This window comes from Eptesicus fuscus, chromosome 17 (genome assembly GCF_027574615.1).
Source record: "Eptesicus fuscus isolate TK198812 chromosome 17, DD_ASM_mEF_20220401, whole genome shotgun sequence".
Taxonomy (NCBI): domain Eukaryota; kingdom Metazoa; phylum Chordata; class Mammalia; order Chiroptera; family Vespertilionidae; genus Eptesicus; species Eptesicus fuscus.
This window is the reverse complement of record NC_072489.1, coordinates 20,409,551-20,430,896: the sequence shown is the minus strand read 5'-3', so window position 1 is coordinate 20,430,896 and position 21,346 is coordinate 20,409,551. Positions and strand designations below refer to the sequence as shown.

Below are 21,346 nucleotides of genomic sequence, written 5' to 3'. Positions count from 1 at the left end.
ATTAATCTCTTCATCTGTCATTGTACTAATTTGAAACTAACTTAATTACTATAGTTTTGCAATAGATTTTGATATCTTGTTAACCACTTTCTCTGCCTTTTCTTGGCTCTTACTGTTTCTTTGCATTTTTATAGAAACAAGTTTGTCAATTTTCACCCAAACCAAAACAAGTTGATAGGATTTTGATTGGGATTAAATTAAAAATAAAATAAAATAAATTTGTGGAAAATTGACATTAATAGTTACTAATCCATCAACATGGTATCCCTCTCCATTTTTTTTTGGGTCATCTTGAATGTATTTACAGTTGTCAGAGGTCTTTTACTCAGTTTTGACTGCTATGAAAAAACACCAGGCTGGATAGATTACACAGAACAGAAATTTATTTGTCATAGTGATGGGTTTTGGAAGTCTGAGATTAGGGAGCCCACATGGTCGGTTTAGGACTCTCTTTTCTTTGTGTCTTCACATAATTGAAGGAGCTCAGAAGCTCCATGGGGTCTCTTTTTATACACTAATCCCATTCTTGAAGGCTTTCTGTCTATGACCTAATCGACTTCCAAAGGTCCCTCTTCCTAGTACAATCACATTGAAATTTAGGACTTAATATGTGAATTTTGGATAGACTCAATTATCCATGTCATGGTAATACTTAAGCAATTTATTGAACCTACATCTGAATTTTGAGACTCATGCTTTATTTTCTATTGCTCATTGAAAGAAATTTGTAGAAAACCTGGTAAAAGCACAAATACCGTGAATAAATAATATTTTAGCATTTTTCATACAAAGAATGGATCAATAGAACTTTGTTGTAGTCTTGACAACTTGAAAGTTATCTGGTATCACTTAGTTTGACACAGTATATATAAATAATGAGGTTTAGGGGGAAGGTTCTAAAACCAGCTCTACTCAAGGGGACCCTTGATAGCAATGATTGTTAACCATCTAGAGACAGAAAAATGTAATTGTGTAAATAACATCTTAATACCCGATGGGTATAATATAATGTAAATTAAATGGATAAATACTCAAAAATGTTGTGTTTTACATTCAACATAGCAGCTGGACACTCTAATCTTATGATAAAATAGGTATAAACCCTGATGACAATGTGGAGAGAAAAAGCACAGAAATTGCAGGAACATTGCTTTCTATGTTCATTATTCTATTTAGTCAGCCATCCACTCAAGGAAAAGATCCATAACTTTCTTCAAATGCTAAATGTGATTACTCAAGTTCATTCTTTTTTTTTTTTAAATATATTTTATTGATTTTTACAGAGAGGAAGAGAGAGGGATAGAGTTGGAAACATCGATGAGAGAGAAACATCGATCAGCTGCCTCTTGCACACCCCCTCCTGGGGATGTGCCCGCAACCAAGGTACATGCCCTTGACCGAAATCGAACCTGGGACCCTTGAGTCCGCAGGCTGACGCTCTATCCACTGAGCCAAACCGGTTTCGGCATCAAGTTCATTCTTAATGTTAGGAATCCTTGGTTATTTTCATCTAAATAGATTTGTCCTGTTGTGACATTGGTGTAAGAGAAGTTAGACTCTTCCCCACAGCATCCTCTGGAACCTCTTTTGCAAAACTGTATCAACAGTGACATAAATAGAGTGCTTTGGTCTACTTTTACAAATAATAACCACATCCCTCAGATTTATTTTCTGTCTGTTGTTCCTTAGTCAAGTCATCTCGGATACTCTATGGTGAGTTATTTGGAGAAAGCTAGGTTGACAACGGAAGGTCCTATAGGCTTCGACCCTTTGTGAAACAGTAATTTTTAAAGATAGAATGCACTACAGAGCTTTATTTTTTTTTTTTTTTTTTTTTTTTTTTTTTTTTTAGTCATAACTCTTTTTTTTATTTATTTATTGATTAAGGTATTTCATATGTGTCCTTATCCCCCAATTGCCCCCCCTCCCCACTCCACCACTCATGCCTTCACCCCCTTGGTGTCTGTGTCCATTGGTTAGGCTTATATGCATGCATACAAGTCCTTTGGTTGATCTCTCCTCCTTACTCCCACCTTCTCCTACCTTCTCTCTGAAGTTTGACAGTCTGATTGATGCTTCTCTGTCTCTGGATCTGTTTTTGTTCATCAGTTTATGTTGTTAATTTTATTCCACAAATCAGTGAGATCACATGATATTTATTTTTTTCTGACTGGCTTATTTCGCTTAGCATAATGCTCTCCAGTTCCATCCATACTGTTGCAAATGGTAAGAATTCCTTCTTTTTTTATGGCAGCATAGTATTCCATTGTGTAGATGTATCACAGTTTTTAATCCACTCGTCTGTTGATGGGCACTGAGGTTGTTTCCAAATCTTTTTTTTTTTTTTTTAATTTCTTTATTGATTAAGGTGTCACATATTTGTCCTCATCCCTCCATTCCCATCCCACCCCTCTCCCCACGCATGCCCCAATCCCCTGTTGAACTTAACCGTTGGATAGGCTTATATGCATGCATACAGGTCCTTTGGTTGAACTCCCCCCCTCCCCCCACCCTCCCCCTACCCTCTTCTATCCTCCCTCTGAGGCCCGATAGTCCGATCGATGCCTCCTTGCTTCTGGTTCTGTTCTTGTTCCTCAGTCTATGTTGTTCATCATTTCCTCTAGATGAACGAGATCATATGTCACTAGATATATACTAATAAGAACTGAATGTGAGACGAGCAATAATATTTATGCTGACAGGCAAATGAATCAATCTGTAGCGAGCTTCCCCCTGGACCAACAGTTCTTTTGAGACCCAATTTCGATGTCCAGTAGTTCCTTATGTGTACATGTCAGCACTGACCCCTCAGCTCTGGATGGTGGACAAATGGTGGTAACGGAGGTCCGACTCCCTCTGGTTTGGTCTCGGCCGAACCCAGGGGCACGGCGTCACCCGGACTAAGGGGCACGTGGCCTCACCCATACCCAAGGGGCGCGTGGTCTCACCCGGGCCTGGGACCCAGCCTCACCCGGATGGATCCAGGGGCGCACGGCCTCACCCGGACCCAGGATCTGGCTTCACCCGTACCCAGGGACGCTTGGCCTCTCCCAGACCCAGGGGCACGTGGCCTCACCCGGGCTTAGTTGCACAAGGCCTCACCTGGATCCAGGGACACATGGTCACTCCCGGACCCAGGGACGCTTGGCCTCTCCCAGACCCAGGGCCACTTGGGCTCACCCGGGCCTAGGTGCACGAGGCCTCATCCGGATCCAGGGACGCATGGTCTCACCCGGACCCAGGGACGCTTGGCCTCTCCCAGACCCAGGGCCACTTGGGCTCACCCGGGCCTAGGTGCACGAGGCCTCACCCGGATCCTGGGACACATGGTCTCACCCGGACCCAGGGATGCTTGGCCTCTCCCAGACCCAGGGCCACTTGGGCTCACCCGGGCCTAGGTGCACGAGGCCTCACCCGGATCCAGGGACACATGGTCTCACCCGGACCCAGGGACGCTTGGCCTCTCCCCGACCCAGGGCCTCTTGGGCTCACCCGGGCCTAGGTGCACGAGGCCTCACCCGGATCCAGGGACGGGGAAGGCCATTTTAAGGAACTACATTAACATGCCCTGGCTCCTGTGGCTCAGTTGGTTGAGCATCATCCCCTGCACCAAAAGGTCACCGGTTCTATTCCTAGTCAGGGCACATACCCGGGTTGCAGGTTTGATCCCTGGTAAGGGTGTGTGTGGGAGGCAACCAACCAATCTCTCTCTCTCTCTCTCTCTCTCTCTCTCTATCTCCCTCCCTTTATCTCTTAAAATCAATAAAATCATATCATTTTGGAAAAAAAATGCATTAACATTTTAAGGAAAATATTTCTGGATGTGGAGTCTTTTAAGGTTTGTTCAATAATTTTAAGATTGATATTGCTAAACTTAGGCGATACCTAGATCTAACTACCTCAGAAGCTGTGTTTGTGTGTAAAATACTACAGAGCTTTAAAAGCAATAGTCATTTTGTTTAACTTTTGGTTTCTTGTTTTCTATCAGTGAATACATTCTGCTTTTGCAGGTTTTAAGAAGAAGCAGCGAAGAAGAGAAAATTCTTTGTTTGGTTCGGCAGCGTACCGGCCACCACTGTCCAACAGCAGTGACGGTGGTGGTGATCCTGGTATGGGATGGCATTCCTCTTCCGATGGCAGACAGATTGTATACAGAGCTTACCGAAAACCTAAGGACGTACAATGGTCATCCCACAGACCGCAGATGCACTCTCAATGAAAAGTAATCATATCTATATTGTACTGTCTTGACATTCAGACTTCTATTATGTAATGTAAAATTGTTCATTAATTACCAAGTATTTATATGGGAGAACAAGATTCTAGATATTGTGTAACTAAAAATAGTGACCATTTCTTTAGAGAAATATATCATTTCACAGTGAGTTAAGACCATTTTAGGATATCCTCCCTTTGAATATTATTTTACTGATTCTTTCTTTGATACTGGATCCTGCTCACCTCAAGAATCCAGAGCAGACTAGTTTTTCCATAAAGGAAAAGCTTCCTCCCCAGGGGACTGGACCACTTTGCATTTCCTCCAGCAATGTGAGAGAGGATCTGTTTTTTTAATCTTCAACCTTATTTGTGTCGCAATTTTGAATGGTATGTAAGGGTATTTTTCTTTTTCTTTTTTAAAAAATACATTTTATTGATTTTTTTACAGAGAGGAAGGAAGAGGGATAGAGAGCTAGAAACATCGATGAGAGAGAAACATTGATCAGCTGCCTCCTGCACATCCCCCACTGGGGATGTGCCTGCAACCAAGGTGTATGCCCTTGACCGGAATCGAACCTGGGAACTTTCAGTCCCCAGGCTGACGCTCTATCCACTGAGCCAAACCGGTTTCGGTGGTAAGGGTATTTTTCTATCTCTCAAGATAAAGAGTAATTCACCCTGTTTTCTTTTAGAATTTTTGAGATGATAAATATTTAAAAACATAAATCTTTGTATTTAAAATTTATGCTGGTCAATATTAAGAAGAAGAAATTCATTTCGATCGTTTTTTCCATTTATTCCAACACTCTTACTTTGTAAAGAATACTCCTTATTGTCCTTGATTTGAAATGCTACTTAATTATGGAAATTATGCAATTGAATACTCTCCTGTATTTGAACGCTGTATTATTGTCTCGGCTTTTCAGCTAGTGAGTACCACATTTCTTAAATTGTATATGCTTGATTTAATATGTTTTTATTCATTTCAGAGAGGAAAGGAGAGATAGAAATATCAATGATGAGAGAGAATCATTGATCGCCTGCCTCCTACACAACACACACAGGCATCAAGTGATCTCCTGGTTAATAGGTCAACACTCAACCATTGAACCACACTGGCTGGCCTATATTTTAATATTTGGTAGGGCTAGCTTGCCATTCTTACTGTTTTTCAAGACTTTTTATTCCTTTTTTTTTTCCCTTTGTGCTTTCAAATAAACTTAATAATCAACTATGTAGTATTAAGATAAATCTAATTATATTTTTAATGGGGCTTCATTAAATTATAATAAATGGACATCTTTATGATAATGAATCTTCCGATCCCATAAATGGTTTTTTTGTTTCTTTGTTTTGTTTTTTCAAGTCTCCTTGTATATCCCTCAGGAGTGTTTTATGTAGTTTTCCTCAAATAGGTCTCTTTTTAAGAAGAAATGTCATTATACAAAATATAATAAAAACATCATTCCTTCTAATTCCCACACAAGATGAATTAGTATACTTCTCAGAGCGTTCATTTATGCTTATATTTTCTTTTCTTTTTTTAATATATATTTTATTGATTTTTTACAGAGAGGAAGTGAGAGGGAGAGAGAGTTAGAAACATTGATGAGAGAGAAACATCAATCAGCTGCCTCCTGCACACCCCATACTGGGGATGTGCCCGCAACCAAGGTACATGCCCTTGACCGGAATCGAACCTGGGACCCTTGAGTCCACAGGCCGACGCTCTATCCACTGAGCCAAACCGGTTAAGGCTATGCTTATATTTTCATTTCATTATATTTTTCTTTTCAATGACCACAAGTTTGTGTACATCTTTTTTGTTGTTGTTAATCCTCACCTGAGGATATTTTACCATTGGTTTTTTTTTTTAGAGAGGGAAAGACAGAGAGAAACACTGATGTGAAAGAAACACATCTATTGGTTGCCTCCTGCACGTGCCCTAATCAGGGTGAAGGCTAGGGAGGACCCTGCAACCAAAGTACGTGCCCTTGACTGTAATCGAACCCAGGACTCTTTGGTGCAGACCAATGCTCTATCCACTGAGTCAAACTGGCTAGGACTGTACATGATTTTTAATGTCTGCTAATTATTTTATGTGGGTACACAATAATTTTTTATTTACAGACACTGCTTTAAATGATACACATATATTGTCTTATTTAATCTTTTGAAGAATCCAATAGTTCTATTTCACCCAAGGTACGTCAACTTAGACTTTTATATATATAGATATCCTAAAGCATTCTTTTGCATAAACCCAGTATAATAATCAAAATCAGAAAATTTAACTTTGATTTAAACAAATAATTAAATGTTCTAGTCTACAGTTCATATTCAAATATCTGTTTCCCAATAATAATCTATATAGTAATTTTCTCTCACCCCAGATTGGTTGGATTAAGTTGTTTTTTTTTTATCTTTTGGTTGCTTAATCCTTTAATCCCACTTCTTTATGTTACATGACATTGACATTTTTTAAAGGAATAAGTTAATTTTGTATAGTGTTCCTCAGTTTTGGCTTGTCTGATTGTTTTTGCCTGATTCAATTCAGTTCAGGAATTACTGGCATACTAGACTCAATCTATAAAATTAGGATTTATGAGTCCATTTATTCCATTTCAGAGATGTTGACTGCTTAAGGTATTCAAAAGTTCTAAGTGACTTCACATACAATATACTATTATTTTCAGGCAACAGAAAATTATATTGATGTGTTTTATTGATGGAGGAGTTAAAATCCAAAGTGATCATGAAATACTATAGTTTTCATTTCTGGTAGGGATCAGACCTGGGATGTAAATCCAGGCCCTTTATATTCCATTCTCAGACCATCTTCAAATCAAACAGGTTATGAGTGTTTTAGATCTGTATAGTTTATTACAGTTTATTTAGATTTTCAATCTTGAGCATTTTATTTCATTTTTAAATATATTTTATTGATTTTTTACAGAGAGGAAGGGAGAGGGATAGAGAGCCAGAAACATCGATTCAGCTGCCTCCTACACACCTCCCACTGGGGATGTGCCCACAACCAAGGCACATGCCCTTGCCCGGAATCTAACCCGGGACCCCTCAGTCCGCAGGCCGACGCTTTAGCCACTGAACCAAACCGGTTTCGGCGAACATTTTATTTTAAAATTTATTTAATATTTAAAAATCTTATATAATAAAAGGCTAATGTGCAAATTGACTGAACAGCCGAACGACTGGTCACTTTGACGTGCACTGACCACCAGGGGTCAGACGCTCAATGCAGGAGCTGCCCCCTGGCGGTCACTGCGCTCCTGCAGTGTGGAGCACTGCTAAACTAGAAGCAGGGCTCATGGCTCACGGCTGGTGAGTGCAGCTGCCAGTGGCAGGAGCCTCTCCCGCATTTGCAGCAGCACTAAGGACTCCTCCGGGGAGGGAGAGGGATGTCCAACTGCCTGCTTAGGTCTGCTCCCCCAGGGGTCCCGGCCTGGGAAAGGGCACAGGCTGGGCTGAGGACACACACACACACACACACACACACACACACACACACACACACACACACACCCTGCCCCAGTGCATGAATGTTGTGCACAGGGCTCCTAATTTAGTTTAATTATATTCACGTATAGTTAGCATTGTGTGTTTGTTTGTTTTTCAGATTTCAGACATTCCCTCCTGTATTTTTTTTTTAATTTCTTTATTTATTAAGGTGTTGCATGTGTCCTTATTCCCACATCCCCCCTTCTTTCCCCCCCTCCCCACATACTTACACACACACTCATGCCCTCGCCCCCTGTGGTCTGTGTCCATTGGTTAGGCTTATATGGATGCATACATGTCCTTTGGTTGATCTCTAGCATTGTTATTAACAGTAGTTAGATATAATAATAAAAGATGTGTTAAAATCATTTTATTAGCCATGTGTACTTTTAAAGTTATATGAATCTGTCTGAAGTACTGTCCTGCTTTATCAGTTCACTGTCTTGCAATTACCATCTTACAGTCGGACCTGTACATGTCAAGGAATTGATCCTGAGACTTGTGGAGCTTCATTCTCTTTTGGCTGTTCATGGAGTATGTACTTTAATGGCTGCAAATTTGGTAGAAGCTCAAGCCCTAGAAGATTTAGAATTGATCCAAGTTCTCCCTTACATGTAAGTGCCCTTTTAACATTTGAATTATACACTGAATATATATATATATTTCTTTTAAATGTTTTTCAAGAGTAAAAATATTAAGTATTAAAAGTACTGACAAGACAGTAAAAATATGTACACTTATGGAAATACATCATAATTATAAATAAATTAGGTAAATCTATCAAGCCAAATTCCAATTTTTCCTGGCTCCCTCCTTCTCCCCTAACCCCAGAGATAACTATTATTAAAAGAATATCTAGCATTTTATACCCAGCCAAAGTAGGAAGCCATTTCACAGACTCAGAAAGTTTACTACCCACAGACCTACTATGAAAGAATTACTAAAGGACGTATTCCAGAAAGAAGATATGTGAGACCAGAAGCAATTTGTCCGGGACACGAGGCCATGGTGAGCAAAGAAATTACTTAACCTTACTGTTAAGTTTAAATACGTTGAGTACTTACATTAAAAATAACAAGCTATAAGTATCATTCCATTCTCTTAACAACTCAAGTGTGCATGGTCGGGGGTGGGGTGGGGCACCTATAACAACTAAGTGTGGTGATGTTTTATGCTTTGTTTGGAGTGGCAACAGTTTAGATACTGATTAACTCTAAGATCAGTGTTTTTCAAACTTTGAGCTCTAATTGTAAAAAAATATATATATATCACAAACCACTATATAGATATATACAGGGAAATAATTAAAATAAAACTATTAGAAAAAAATACTTAACCTTATATGTACCAATGAAAATATTTTAAAAATTAAAACTTAATATCCAATATAGTTCTTGCTAAGTATCTCTACAATGCAGTAAGATTTTTTTTAAATTTCATTTATTTTTTTTTAAATATATTTTATTGATTTTACAGAGAGAGGAAGGGAGAGAGATAGAGAGTTAGAAACATCGATGAGAGAGAAACATCGATCAGCTGCCTCCTGCACACCCCTTACTGGGGATGTGCCCGCAACCAAGGTACATGCCCTTGACTGGAATCGAACCTGGGACCTTTCATTTCAGTCCGCAGGCCGACGCTCTATCCACTGAGCCAAACCGGTCAGGGCAATTTCATTTATTTTTTAAATGCTAGTTATGACTTACTAAACTGATTTCATGGCCCACTAATTCATTATACCCACAGCTTGGAAAACACTGCTCTAGATGTCAGTAAAACGTATTTGCATGTTTAACATTTTTTTTGTATGAATAAAAATAGAATTTATAGCTTTGGATTATTTGGCATGGGTGAAAATAGAATTTATAGCTTTGAATTATTTGGCGTGGGTGTATTAAAAAGCAAACCATCCATAAATTAACAAAGGGAATTTATACAAAATTTTATGATATAGGATAAATGGAAAAGAAAACCGCAGGAATTAATCCTATTATATCTGTAATACAATGATTAGAACATCTTTCAAAAAGGTTTATTTAATATTTGTGTGCAGGTTGAGCAACAGGTCACAGTTTGATTCCCAGTCAGGGCACATACCCTGGTTGAGGGCTCAATCCCCAGCTTTGGGTGTGCGGGAGGCAGCCGATCAATGATTCTCTCTCTTCATTGATGTTTCTCTCTCTCCTTCTCCCTTCCTCTCTGAAATCAAACAAACTTATTCATGGTATTAAATGAATAATGGTCTTTTGAAAGAGATAATTTATTTAGCATTTTCTATATTTCCCACCTATTGCAATAAAACAAGGAAAAGATTCAAGAGACAGGACTATTATTTGCAAATAAAATACCATAGAAGTCTAACAAAAAGTGTATTAGACATTTAGGGAGAAAACTATTAAAAAATTAGTAAAGGGCATATAAAATACCTGATAATGGAAAGCTGGTCTGTTGTGTCAAATATCTGACACTTAATAATGTGATGTCAGTTGTCCCTTAAAATTAACCAATTGAATTTTCTTTCTGAATATTATATAATGAAACTATTAGCATGTAAATATATTAATAATATTAACATGACTCAAATTTCTATCCTGTCATAATACTGTTATATAATTAATAAATGTGAGATTAGTTTTTGCTTATGGTTATTATTGATAATTAGTAACATTTATATAGTGCTCATAATACAGGATGAAGTAGTACTCATTCCAGGAACTGAGTGAAGGCCAGTATGAATCTCAACAGGCAAGGGAGAGTGAGGTGCATATAATGTCCTTATAAGCCACTTCCAAGATTTTGGAAGTTCATTGAAAGTTTTTAAGAAAGAGTGTGATATGCCCTAACTGGTTTGGCTCAGTGGATAGAGCATCGGCCTTCAGACTGAAGGGTCCCGGGTTTGATTCCGGTCAAGTGTATGTACCTTGGTTGTGGGCACATCCCCAGTGGGAGGTGTACAAGAGGCAGGTGATCGATGTTTCTCTGTCGTCAATGTTTCTAACTCTATTCTCTACCTTCCTCTCTGTAAAAAATCATTAAATTATATTTTTAAAAAAGAGAGAGAGAGAGAGACTGAGTAATTATATGATTACACTTGTAATTTAAAGAATTTTCTATGGCTACCCTTTGAATAATGGATTGCAGTTGACCAAGAGTAGGTTCAACAAAATGAGCTAGTAGCTTGAATTATGATTGGGCCAGAGGAAATGGTGAGCAGTGGTTGGTCTGGGGAGATTTTTTAAATTAGAGGATGGCCCTGGCCAGTTGGGCACAGTGGATAGAGTGACGGCCTGCAGATTAAAGGGTCCTGATTTGATTCTAGTTAAGGGCACATGCCCAAACTGCGGGCTCCATCCCCTGTGGTGGCATGTAGGAGGCAGCCAATCAATCATTCCTTCTCATAATTGATCTCTCCCTCTCTCTTCCTCTCTGAAATAAAAATAAAATTAGATGGTGGTTCTATTTCTTGACTAAAGGCTATGCTGAAATAGTGCCAGGTTAGTAGAGGACTGGGTAATCTGTTCAGGTGGTAACCTGTCATGGATGTAGATAGGATGGTTCTTGAGATCATTTTAGGGTGAGAAGAATAGTGGGATGTTGGCTTGAGCCCCAACAGGTAAAGATCTGATTTAAAAGAAATCTTTATACCTGAAGCACATTTATTCTAATAAAACAATTAGAAAATCAGGATTTATTTGCCTCTTATCCTCCTACTCACAACCATTTCTACTCAATAAATAAGATGACAAATTTGAATTGTGACACTATATTGTTCATAATATTTTACTGGCAATAAAACACCCTACCCAGTATTTCAAGTGCTAGAAAACAATAAAAATATTTTTAAATGGGTATCCTATATAATAAAAACTAATATGCAAATTGACCGAACAGCAAAACAGACGGTCACTATGATGTGCACTGACCACCAGGGGGCAGACACTCAATGCAGGTGTTGCCCTCTGGTGGTCAGTGAACTCCTACAGGGGAGGCTCCATGCCGCCAGAAGCTGGGCTTATGGCTGGTGAGCGCAGTGGCAGTGGCAGGAGCTCCCACCTCTGCAGCAGCGCTAAGGACCCCTCAGGGGATGTCCGTCAAGGGGTCCTGGACTGCAAGAGGACGCAGGCCAGGCTGAGGGACTCCCCCCCTCCCCTCCAGTGCACAAATGTCATGCACCGGGCCTCTAGTTTAAATACTTCTATAGTTTTCCCCAAATAAAGAAAATTATGTGTGTATATACACAGGAAGTGTTTTTCAAGTAGGATTCTAACTTTCCTGATTCTATCTAGTAAGCTACATTAAGTACCAGATAATTAAGAGACAGATGAATGGAACAGAGTACTCTAGATATAGGCTCTCTTTATTTATTTACTTACTTACTTATTTATTTATCAGTGGAAGCATCAACATAATTTGTTAGGAAATCAAAAGGGTTATCCCTGATTTGTTACAGTTGCCAAGACTGAGGCTTGTTAGACACACTCAATTATTAAAGTTCTTAGGTCGACGTTGCTGTTATTCAAGTAGCCAGTATCATTGAATATGGATCTCATTTTTAGCAACATGAGCAAACTTGTAACTAACCTCTAATACTTAGATTTATAATTAGCTTATACAGAATTTTAGTTGGAAAAGACTGAATGAAAGCATAATAATCACTAAGTGTATAGATTCTTAATAAACAACCCATATTTATTGTAGCTCTTTCGTCAGTGTAAGTATGAAGTGTGCATCACCCTATATATCATTTCCATAACCTTGAACTCGCCTCACATGATATTGTGAAATAACCTTTATGGACTGTATTTTTCTATAGGAAAAAAACCTGGAAGATAATTTACAGAGTTTGGCCACACAATTAGCTCCTATCTATAAACAGTATGCTCCGGTTGCTTACCAGAACCAGGTATGTGTGGGGACCTTATATAGTACATTTAAACATGGTTGAAATTTCTTTATAAATAAAATTACTCTTAATATAAAACCTTTCCAATTTGACATTTTTATATTGGACAGCTTAAACATTATCTAGGATTTTAAAGAAATATTATTGTAGCAATTGAATTAAAACATCATAGTATTATGATTCGTTCTCAATATGAAACTTAGAATGCAGAGATGTGTGATTGGTTCAACACATGAAAATTAATCAGCATGCCATACCATATTAATAGAACAAAGAAGTAAAGTCAGTGAGTAATCCAAGTCTTACATAATAAAAACGTTCAAGAAACTAACAATAGAAGGGAAGTCCTCAACCTGGTAAAGGACTTCGATGAAAAACTCAGAGATAACAGAATTAATGATAAATGACAAAGTTTTCTGCCTAATATCTGGGACAAGATAAAAATGTCAAATGTCACCACTTGTGTGAATCATGTTGTTAGTGGTTCTAGTCAGGACAGTTAGGCAAGTAAAAGGAATACAAACAAAAAATGAAGCGATAAAACAATGTCTAATTACCAGTGATATGATACTATATCTAGAACATAGTGCAGCATGTACACACACACACACACACACACACAGAATTAGAAATAAGTGTTAACATAACAAACCCACACCTGAAACCTTTATGTTCATGTTCATGTTGACCAATGTCACTCCAATCACTTTAATTAATTAATTAAAAATAAATACCTAATTTAAACCAAAGAGCTGATAAGTGACTGCAGCAACATTTCTGCAAAAAAGATCAATATGCAAAATCGTTGCATTTGTATACACTCGCAATAGACAATTGAAAAATATAATTAAGAGAAAGTAGACCATCAGAATTTTTAAATGTTGTGCTTCTGAGGACATCAACAAGAAAACAGGGATTGGAATGTTAACTAAACCTATGGTGGCAATCATTTTGCAATACATACATGTATCTCATCGTCACATTGTGCACCTTAAACTTAGATTACATGTCAGAAATATGTCAATTAAAATGGTGGAGCAGGGGGTGAGTTTAAACAAAGTCAACCACAGCATGGGAGAAAATATTTATAAATCTTGTATCAGAACAGAAAATAAGTGTAAATATTTTATAATTTTAAAGGAGCATCAGTCCATATTTTTTCAATCTTTATTTCATTTGTATTATGAATACCATGCTCTCTCTCTTCAATTTCAGCTTTTTGTTTACTTTTATAAATGTACTTTCTATACTTCTTCATGAATGTATATATATTTAATTTTATGCACATTGAAAATTGCATACATGATTAAGGCGCACTCTATTTTTCTTTCTAATGGCATGATTTGGCTACTTCAGTAAATAATAAGCGGGCATTAGTATAGTCACCCTGCCTTCAGTCATAGTAATTACCATTTTACCCATGTATCCTCAACCTCTTTATCCTGAATGTCACTAGACTACACATTCAATACAGCAATACTGTCATTGAGGACAGCTCTGAAGTTACAAACTGTAATTAATTTAAGAACTTTGTCAGGAAGTGATTTTTATGCTTTACTGAAATCAATTCTTTCTGTCTATTATACTGTGTCACATTCTTTTTTTTGTTGTTTTTTAGGTACAATTTGAACATACAGCCCCAGAATGTCGGCTTGGCAACACAGAAGGTCGTCCTTTCTCTGGGGTCACTGCTTGCGTAGACTTCTGTACCCATGCCCACCGGGACATTCACAACATGAACAATGGAAGCACTGTGGTATGTACCTTGCTCCCTTTTGATTCTCAAACCTCCATTGCTATAGGCTGAGGCTGAGGCCTTATATACAACTTGTAACATCGTTTTGTATGTTCTGTTCCACAATATAGTAATCAATAGTTTTAATGTATTATTGAAGTACTGTACTTCCAAAAGAGTTGCAGAATTAGCCTTCAATGTATATTACGTTGAAACTCTTGAATTATATATTTAATTGAGGTGTGCTTGCTAGGAGGTAGGTGTTATCTGAATATTCAAAGCAACGATTCTGTGCTCTCAATCTGGTAGTTAGAAAGTAAGGCAACTTAAATTTTCTTTTTTGAAGAATGCACATTTGAAAAATATGTTTTCATTGATTTTCGAGAAAGGAAGGGTTCTGCACACCCCCTACTGGGAACCCAGGCATGTGCCTTGATGGAGAATCAAACTGGCAACCTCTCAATGCATAGGATGATGCTCTAGCCAGGGCCTTAATGTTTCTTTTTTTTGCCATCTGTACTTCAAGGTGGGGTGTGTGTGTGTGTGTGTGTGTGTGTGTGTGTGTGTGTGTGTGTTGAGAGAACTGTGCCAAATTTATCATCTTTTTAATGCATATAAGTTGTTCATGCCAGTGTGTATAAAGTTGCATGAATATTCAAGAACCACGAGATACTTGCCCTGACCGGTGTCGCTCAGTGGGTTGGGCCACATCTTTTTTAAGAGAGAGAGAGAGAGATACTTAAATTTGCTTAAATTAGGTAGAATACCCAGAGGGAAATCTTGCAATAATACTTTTGTAAGGGAAATGAGTTTGCTTCATGGAATTATTTTCTTCTCACCTTATAAAACAGAGATTAATATATAATGATTGCCACTGTGTCTTTATTTGTTTGTTTGTTTTAATACAAAGTTTTGATTCCTTGGCCCAGTGTAAGACACAGCTACAGGCTCTTAACAGTGTAATTTGAAAGGCAAAGTCTGATTTATCCCTGGTCAATAGACTAGGAGCCATATCACTCCTCTGCACTGATTATTTGGTGTGTTTTTTCAAATGTTGGAATTTTATAAATCTGACCAGGTGCCTAGTCAGTGTTGCTCAGCAGTTGAGTGTCAACCCATGCATGAGCCAAGGGGTCACCAGTTCCATTCTCCGTCAGTGCACATGCCTGGGTTACGGGCTCTATGCCCAGTAGGGATCATATAGGATCATAGAGCCATTCAATGATTCAGTATCACCTCTCCTTGTCACTGTCTCTAAAATCAATAAAACGATACTTTTTACAAATCTCTCCAGGTGACTCTTAGACAGAGTGGTTTATCATCATCATTTGGCTAGTATATTTTACCTAAGTTGCTGCATTCCAAAATATCTATGATCAGGCTGGGTTAGGTTCATGGTTAAACGAAATGCTGGTTTTCTCTTTTCTTGTTCTTTTCTCGTACCTTATTCCATGCACATACTTTTCTTTTCTTTTTAAAAGTATATTCTTTTTTTAAATTATATTTTTATTGATTTTAGAGAGGAAGGGAGAAGGAGAGAGAGATAGCAACTTCAATCTGTTTCTTATATTTCTCGTGTTTAGTCCTTGTCCCCTTCTTAGTCTCTCTACAGACAAATAAATAGATTGACATAAACATTTACTAGTAAAAGATTGGATTTTTTTTAACAGAATGTTTCTAAGTTACTAAATTTTTAAATATTGAAATCAAGTGAATTCAGTATTTCAACCCTTGTTAGTAAATTTGACTAGAGATATTGAGAAAACAGTAAGATTTTAAGACAGCCCTGGCCATTTAGCCTAACCTGACTTTACCCTCTGTATTTTTCAACCTTGGAAATCAAATCTTGGAAACAATTGTATATGCTTTTCATGACATTTGAAAATTATCATAGAAATAGTAGTTTATGAAGAAGAATTAAGTATCAAAAGTCAGGAATTTTCGGTATATAGTTCTGTATTTTTATTTATCTATAATTAAAAAAATAACATAAGGTCAAGGCCTGAGAGTTAGGTTATATTCAAGACAGAACTTTAAAACAAAGACAGCCCAGGTCATTTTCTCAGTGGTTGGAGCACTTGTCTGCACACAGAAGGATTATGGGTTCTATTCCCTGTCAAGGGCCTGTACCTCAGTTGTAGGTTTCCCATCCCTGGTAGCCGATGAATGTTTCTCTCACTTCAGTGTTTTTCTTTTGTCTCTCTCCCCATCCCCCTTCCTCTGGCTATTCCACTATCTAGAAATCAATGAGAAAAAAATATCCTGAGGCCTAACCGGTTTGGATCAGTGGATTGAGCATCAGCCTGTGGACTGAAGGGTCCCAGGTTCGATTCCGGTCAAGGGCATGTACCTTGGTTATAGGCACATCGCCAGTAGGAGGTGTGCAGGAGGCAGCTGATCGATGTTTCTCTCTCATCGATGTTTCTAACTTCCTATCCCTCTCCCTTTCTCTCTGTAAAAAATCTATAAGATATATATTTTTTAAATATCCTCGGGTCATTGTTATAAAAACAGCAACACAAGTCAGGCAAATTATAATAGAATCAAAATGGAACAGAAAGAGAAAATTTATCAAGGTAAAATGTACATCTTGCTAGAAAAGAAGATCTCTTGTGCTTCCTCTTTTGCTTCATGAATATCTGTCCATTTATTTAGTGAAGGCAGAAAAGATAGTTATAAATTTCACTTAACAAATAGAAACGAAAAAGTCCTAGAGGAAGACACAGCAAAGTTTATTATAATTAAGCTCCCTTTACCTGAAGGAATTTGACATTATATAAATATTAAGAATTAAGGTTATATATTGGCTATAAAATAGTAATTTCTTAATAGATAATATTTATTATGAAGGCAGTTAACAACAGTTCACTAACTCTTTAATTCAGGCAATTAAGATGTAATGTAACAGCTAAAAGGTTTAATATTTAAAATATTATAAAATATATAAACATGCAATATCATTTACTTATAAAGTCAACTGAAAATTATAATGGTCTGTTGTTTATAAGCAATTGATAAGTTCATAGTATTTAGTATTTTTGAATCTCTTAATATATAAAATTGAACATAAAATTTGAATACAGATCCGATGCATTAATGCAATGAGATGGTAGGAATAACTGATGAATGTGCAGGACCTATATTTTCCATTTTTTTCTTCCTATCAGGTTTGTACTTTAACACGAGAAGATAACCGCTCATTTGGTGTCATTCCTGAAGATGAGCAGTTGCATGTTCTGCCCCTTTATAAATTATCAGACACTGACGAGTTTGGCTCAAGGGAAGGAATGGAAGCTAAGATCAGATCTGGGGCCATTGACGTCCTCACACCCTGTCGCAAAAAAAAAACGTGTTTTACGCAGCCCATTCCTCGTGGGAAGAAAAGAGCAGCGATGATGAAAGATGTCTTAAAGTGTAAGATAAAGGCTGTGGAGAAGAAACTCATTCCTCGAATCAAGCGGAAGAATAACTCGACAGCACACAACAGTAAGGCCTCATTTCACCACTGTCGCTTTGAGATGAGGCATAGGACCGTGCTAGTTTTCAGTGCATCAGTTTCCTTGGCAGAAGTTCAGTGTTTCCTATGCACTGTATTCTTTCTCTCCTTTATCTTTGCTACTCTTAGTATGGGCATTATGGAAAGAAATCCTTTATGTGAGTTATCAGGCAATTAAGTTAGTTAATTGTTATATCTTTTTTAAAATATATATTTTTATTGATTTCAGAGAGATAGGGAGATGGAGAGAGAGATACAAACATGAATGACTTGAGAGTATCATTGATCACCTGCTTCCTGCACACCCCCTAGTGGGGATGGAGCTGACAACCCAGGCATGTGCCCCTGACCAGAATGGAACCCAGGACCCTTTAGTCTGCAGGCTGACGCTGTATCCACTGAGCCAAACCAGTTAGGGCTCATTTGTTATTAATATAACTTTGTTAGAGTTCAAACTATATATATGACACCAAATATATCTATAGTAATAAAGGGTAATATGCTAATTAGACGGACGTCCATCTGGACAAAGCTGCAGCAGCTGTGAGGGCCGAGGAGGGCCAGCAGTGGCAGCAACAGTGGGGTTGCCTCCCACAGGGGCAGGTGAGACTCCTCCCCGTGGGGAGTGGGCCTAAGCCGGCAGTAGGACATCCCCTGAGGGCTCGTGGACTATGAGAGGGGTCAGGCTAGGCTGAGGGACCCTCCCCTAGTGCACGAATTTTTGGGCACCAGGCCTCTATTTTCTAGAGGCCTGGTGCCCAAAAATCAACAAAACATGCCCCATCTCTATTTTTTCAAAAACCTGTTTTTGTTTTGTTTTGTTTTGTTTTGTTTTGTTTTGTTTTTTTAATCCTCACCCAAGGATTAGAGAAAGAAAGTTGGGTAAGAGAGATTGAGATGAAACATCTATCATTCCCTGACCAGAGATCAAAACAGGCCACATAGGTATGTGCCCGGTCCGGGAATCAAACCCAAAACCTTTTGGTGCACAGGAAGATGCTCCAGCCAACTGAGCCACCCAGAAAGGGCAACCTGTTCTTTTCTTGTTCCCCATCTATTTTGAAGCCCTGATCCTCCTTTTTGTATACATGAAGTGACATTACTTCCTTAAAGTCTTCCTTGATCAATTTAAGTAGCCTACTCAACCAGTTTTACTGAGCACCACTGGGAAAGGTAGCCATGGCAATGAGGGCAGATAGTACTGTAAAAGAATTACATTTAAATACGTCACAAAGATTCACTAAGGGTAAGGCATTTCTGTGAAGTCCTGAAGGAAATGAGAATCTGCAGTGCTTTTATTTGGAGAAATAACATTCCAGCCAGAAGAAATGGCAAAGGCGGAAGGCAGGAATTTCCCTTAAATACTTGATGCTAGCAAGGAGGCCATTGTGGTTGGAGCAAGTGTGAAATGCAAATATCTGGAGATGAAATGGGAGAGGTAAGAGGGTTCCACACATCTCAGGTTTTGTAGATTGCTGTAAAGACTTTGGTCTTTATTGTGAATGAGAAGAAGTTTACTGGAGATTTCAGTATACAAAAGGGATATGATGTGACTCAAACCTATCATGCTGGTTACTAGGTTAAAACTAGAGTAAAGTGGGGCAGTGTATAGAAAAGTAGGGTCATCCTAAAGGGCTATCCTAACAATTCAGGAGCGAGACCAGAGTGGCTAAAAAGAACATAAGGAAATACCTAATTCCAGATATGGTTTGAAGGCTAAATCAACAGGATTTCTGATTAAATTTGGCATCTTGTCCCCAAAAAAGTGTCAAGGTTTACCCTGATGTTATTGGCCTGAAGAAACTGAAGTGTGGAGAAACCAACCAACATGTAATGAGGAATGGGGAGAGGAGAACAGAATTGGAAAGATATACAGGAAGACCAGAAGCTCACTTCTGTCCGATGTTCAAGCCTCTGTGATTATGAACCAGGGGGTTACTATTTGATTCCCAGTCCCGGCATATGCCTGGGTTTCTGGCTCAATCTCCAGCAGGGGCCATGCAGGAGGCCACTGATCAATGATTTTCTCTATTCATTGATGTTTCTATCTCTCCTCCCTTCCTCTCTGAAATCAATAGAAATATATTTTATTGTCCCATCTTTAAAAGTCAGTAAAAACCCATCAAACTGGCTGACGAATTGCTTTTTCAGAACCCCCAACTGTCTTTGATAGCTTCTGTTCTGGCCAGATGTCCCAGGCTCATCTATACTAATAAAAGAGTAACATGCTAATTATACCTGATCTATTGGAAGTCTTTCGGACGTCCAACTTCCTTCTGGATACAGCCAAAGGGGCAGAGGCAGTTAGGGGCGAGCATGCCGGCAGGGTAGAGCAGTTAGGGGTGAGATCAGGCCTGTGGGAGAGCAGTTAGGGGCGAGATCAGGCAGGCAGGGGAGTGGTTAGGAGCCAGCTGTCATGGATTGGAGAGGCTACAGGCCGGGCTGAGGGACTCTCTGTGCACGAATATCATGCACCAGGCCTCTAGTCTAATAGAAACCTGTTCCACTTCTAAAATCAGCCATTTCTCTAAAGAGCCTAAAGGAAAAAATACCCAATGAATTTATATTGATATTCAAACATAGAATTATAGGGTATTCTTCAACTTCTTTGATCTTTATATTTTTAAGAGGGGTTGTTGATTTGTGTTTTTTTTTAAATGGGAGAAATGACAGGGCACACTTTTTATATAATGCTGGTTACATTTTGCTTATAAATAACAATCATATCATTTTTACCATTGTGTCATTCCCCATTAGATAGCATCTTTACATGCTATTTTTAAAATAACATATACCACCCAGGCACATTAGTTCAGTCTGTTGGAGTGTTGTCCTATACACCAAAAGGTGTGGGTTCAATTTCCGTCAGGGCACATACCCAAGTTGCAGGTTTGATCCCTCGGTGAGGTGTATATGGCAGTCAATTGATCCATGATTCTCCCATGTCACTGTATCTCTCTCTCTCTCTCTCTCTCTCATTTTCTCTCTATTTATAATCCACAGGTGAAGATACAATTTTTTTTTTTGCTAACATATACCTTATTTGTAGTCATATGTACAATATTTGGCCCATAACATCTTGACCCCTTTGTAAACTTGCCCATAAAACCTTTCTTTTATAGTTTTATTAGGCTTAATGAAAGTCTCATGACTATTTTACCTTTTCTTCCCCCATTATTTGTATTTGTTGACAACTTAACTTCCATAATAATAGATGTAGCATGGCTTTCTTGATGTACCACTCCTTGGGTCCTATGTATAACTTCTCTTTGGAAATGAGAACTAGCCCTAGCCAGTTTATCGCAGTGGATAGAGCGTCAGCCCATGGACTGAAGGGTCCTGGGTTTCATTTTAATGTATGCGTGTGTGTTTGACGTGAAGTGGAACAAAACTGGCCCACTTTTCCATTATCAGTGTTTTGTTATATTATTCTTTGTACTCTTTAAAAATACTCTTTAGCCATAGCTGGTTTGGC

At 38.4% G+C, this 21,346-nt stretch overlaps 1 protein-coding gene across 1 annotated transcript in view; it reads left to right on the top strand.

Moving 5' to 3' along the window:
• TET1 (tet methylcytosine dioxygenase 1) overlaps window positions 1-21,346 on the top strand; it is a 108,648-nt gene that overhangs the window by 86,094 nt on the left and 1,208 nt on the right. The window contains exons 6-11 of the mRNA XM_054729345.1: window positions 4,011-4,222; window positions 8,201-8,351; window positions 8,659-8,745; window positions 12,551-12,640; window positions 14,259-14,396; window positions 17,543-17,949. Of these exons, the coding sequence (XP_054585320.1) occupies window positions 4,011-4,222; window positions 8,201-8,351; window positions 8,659-8,745; window positions 12,551-12,640; window positions 14,259-14,396; window positions 17,543-17,949 (1,085 nt within the window). The remainder of the gene's footprint in view (window positions 1-4,010; window positions 4,223-8,200; window positions 8,352-8,658; window positions 8,746-12,550; window positions 12,641-14,258; window positions 14,397-17,542; window positions 17,950-21,346) is intronic.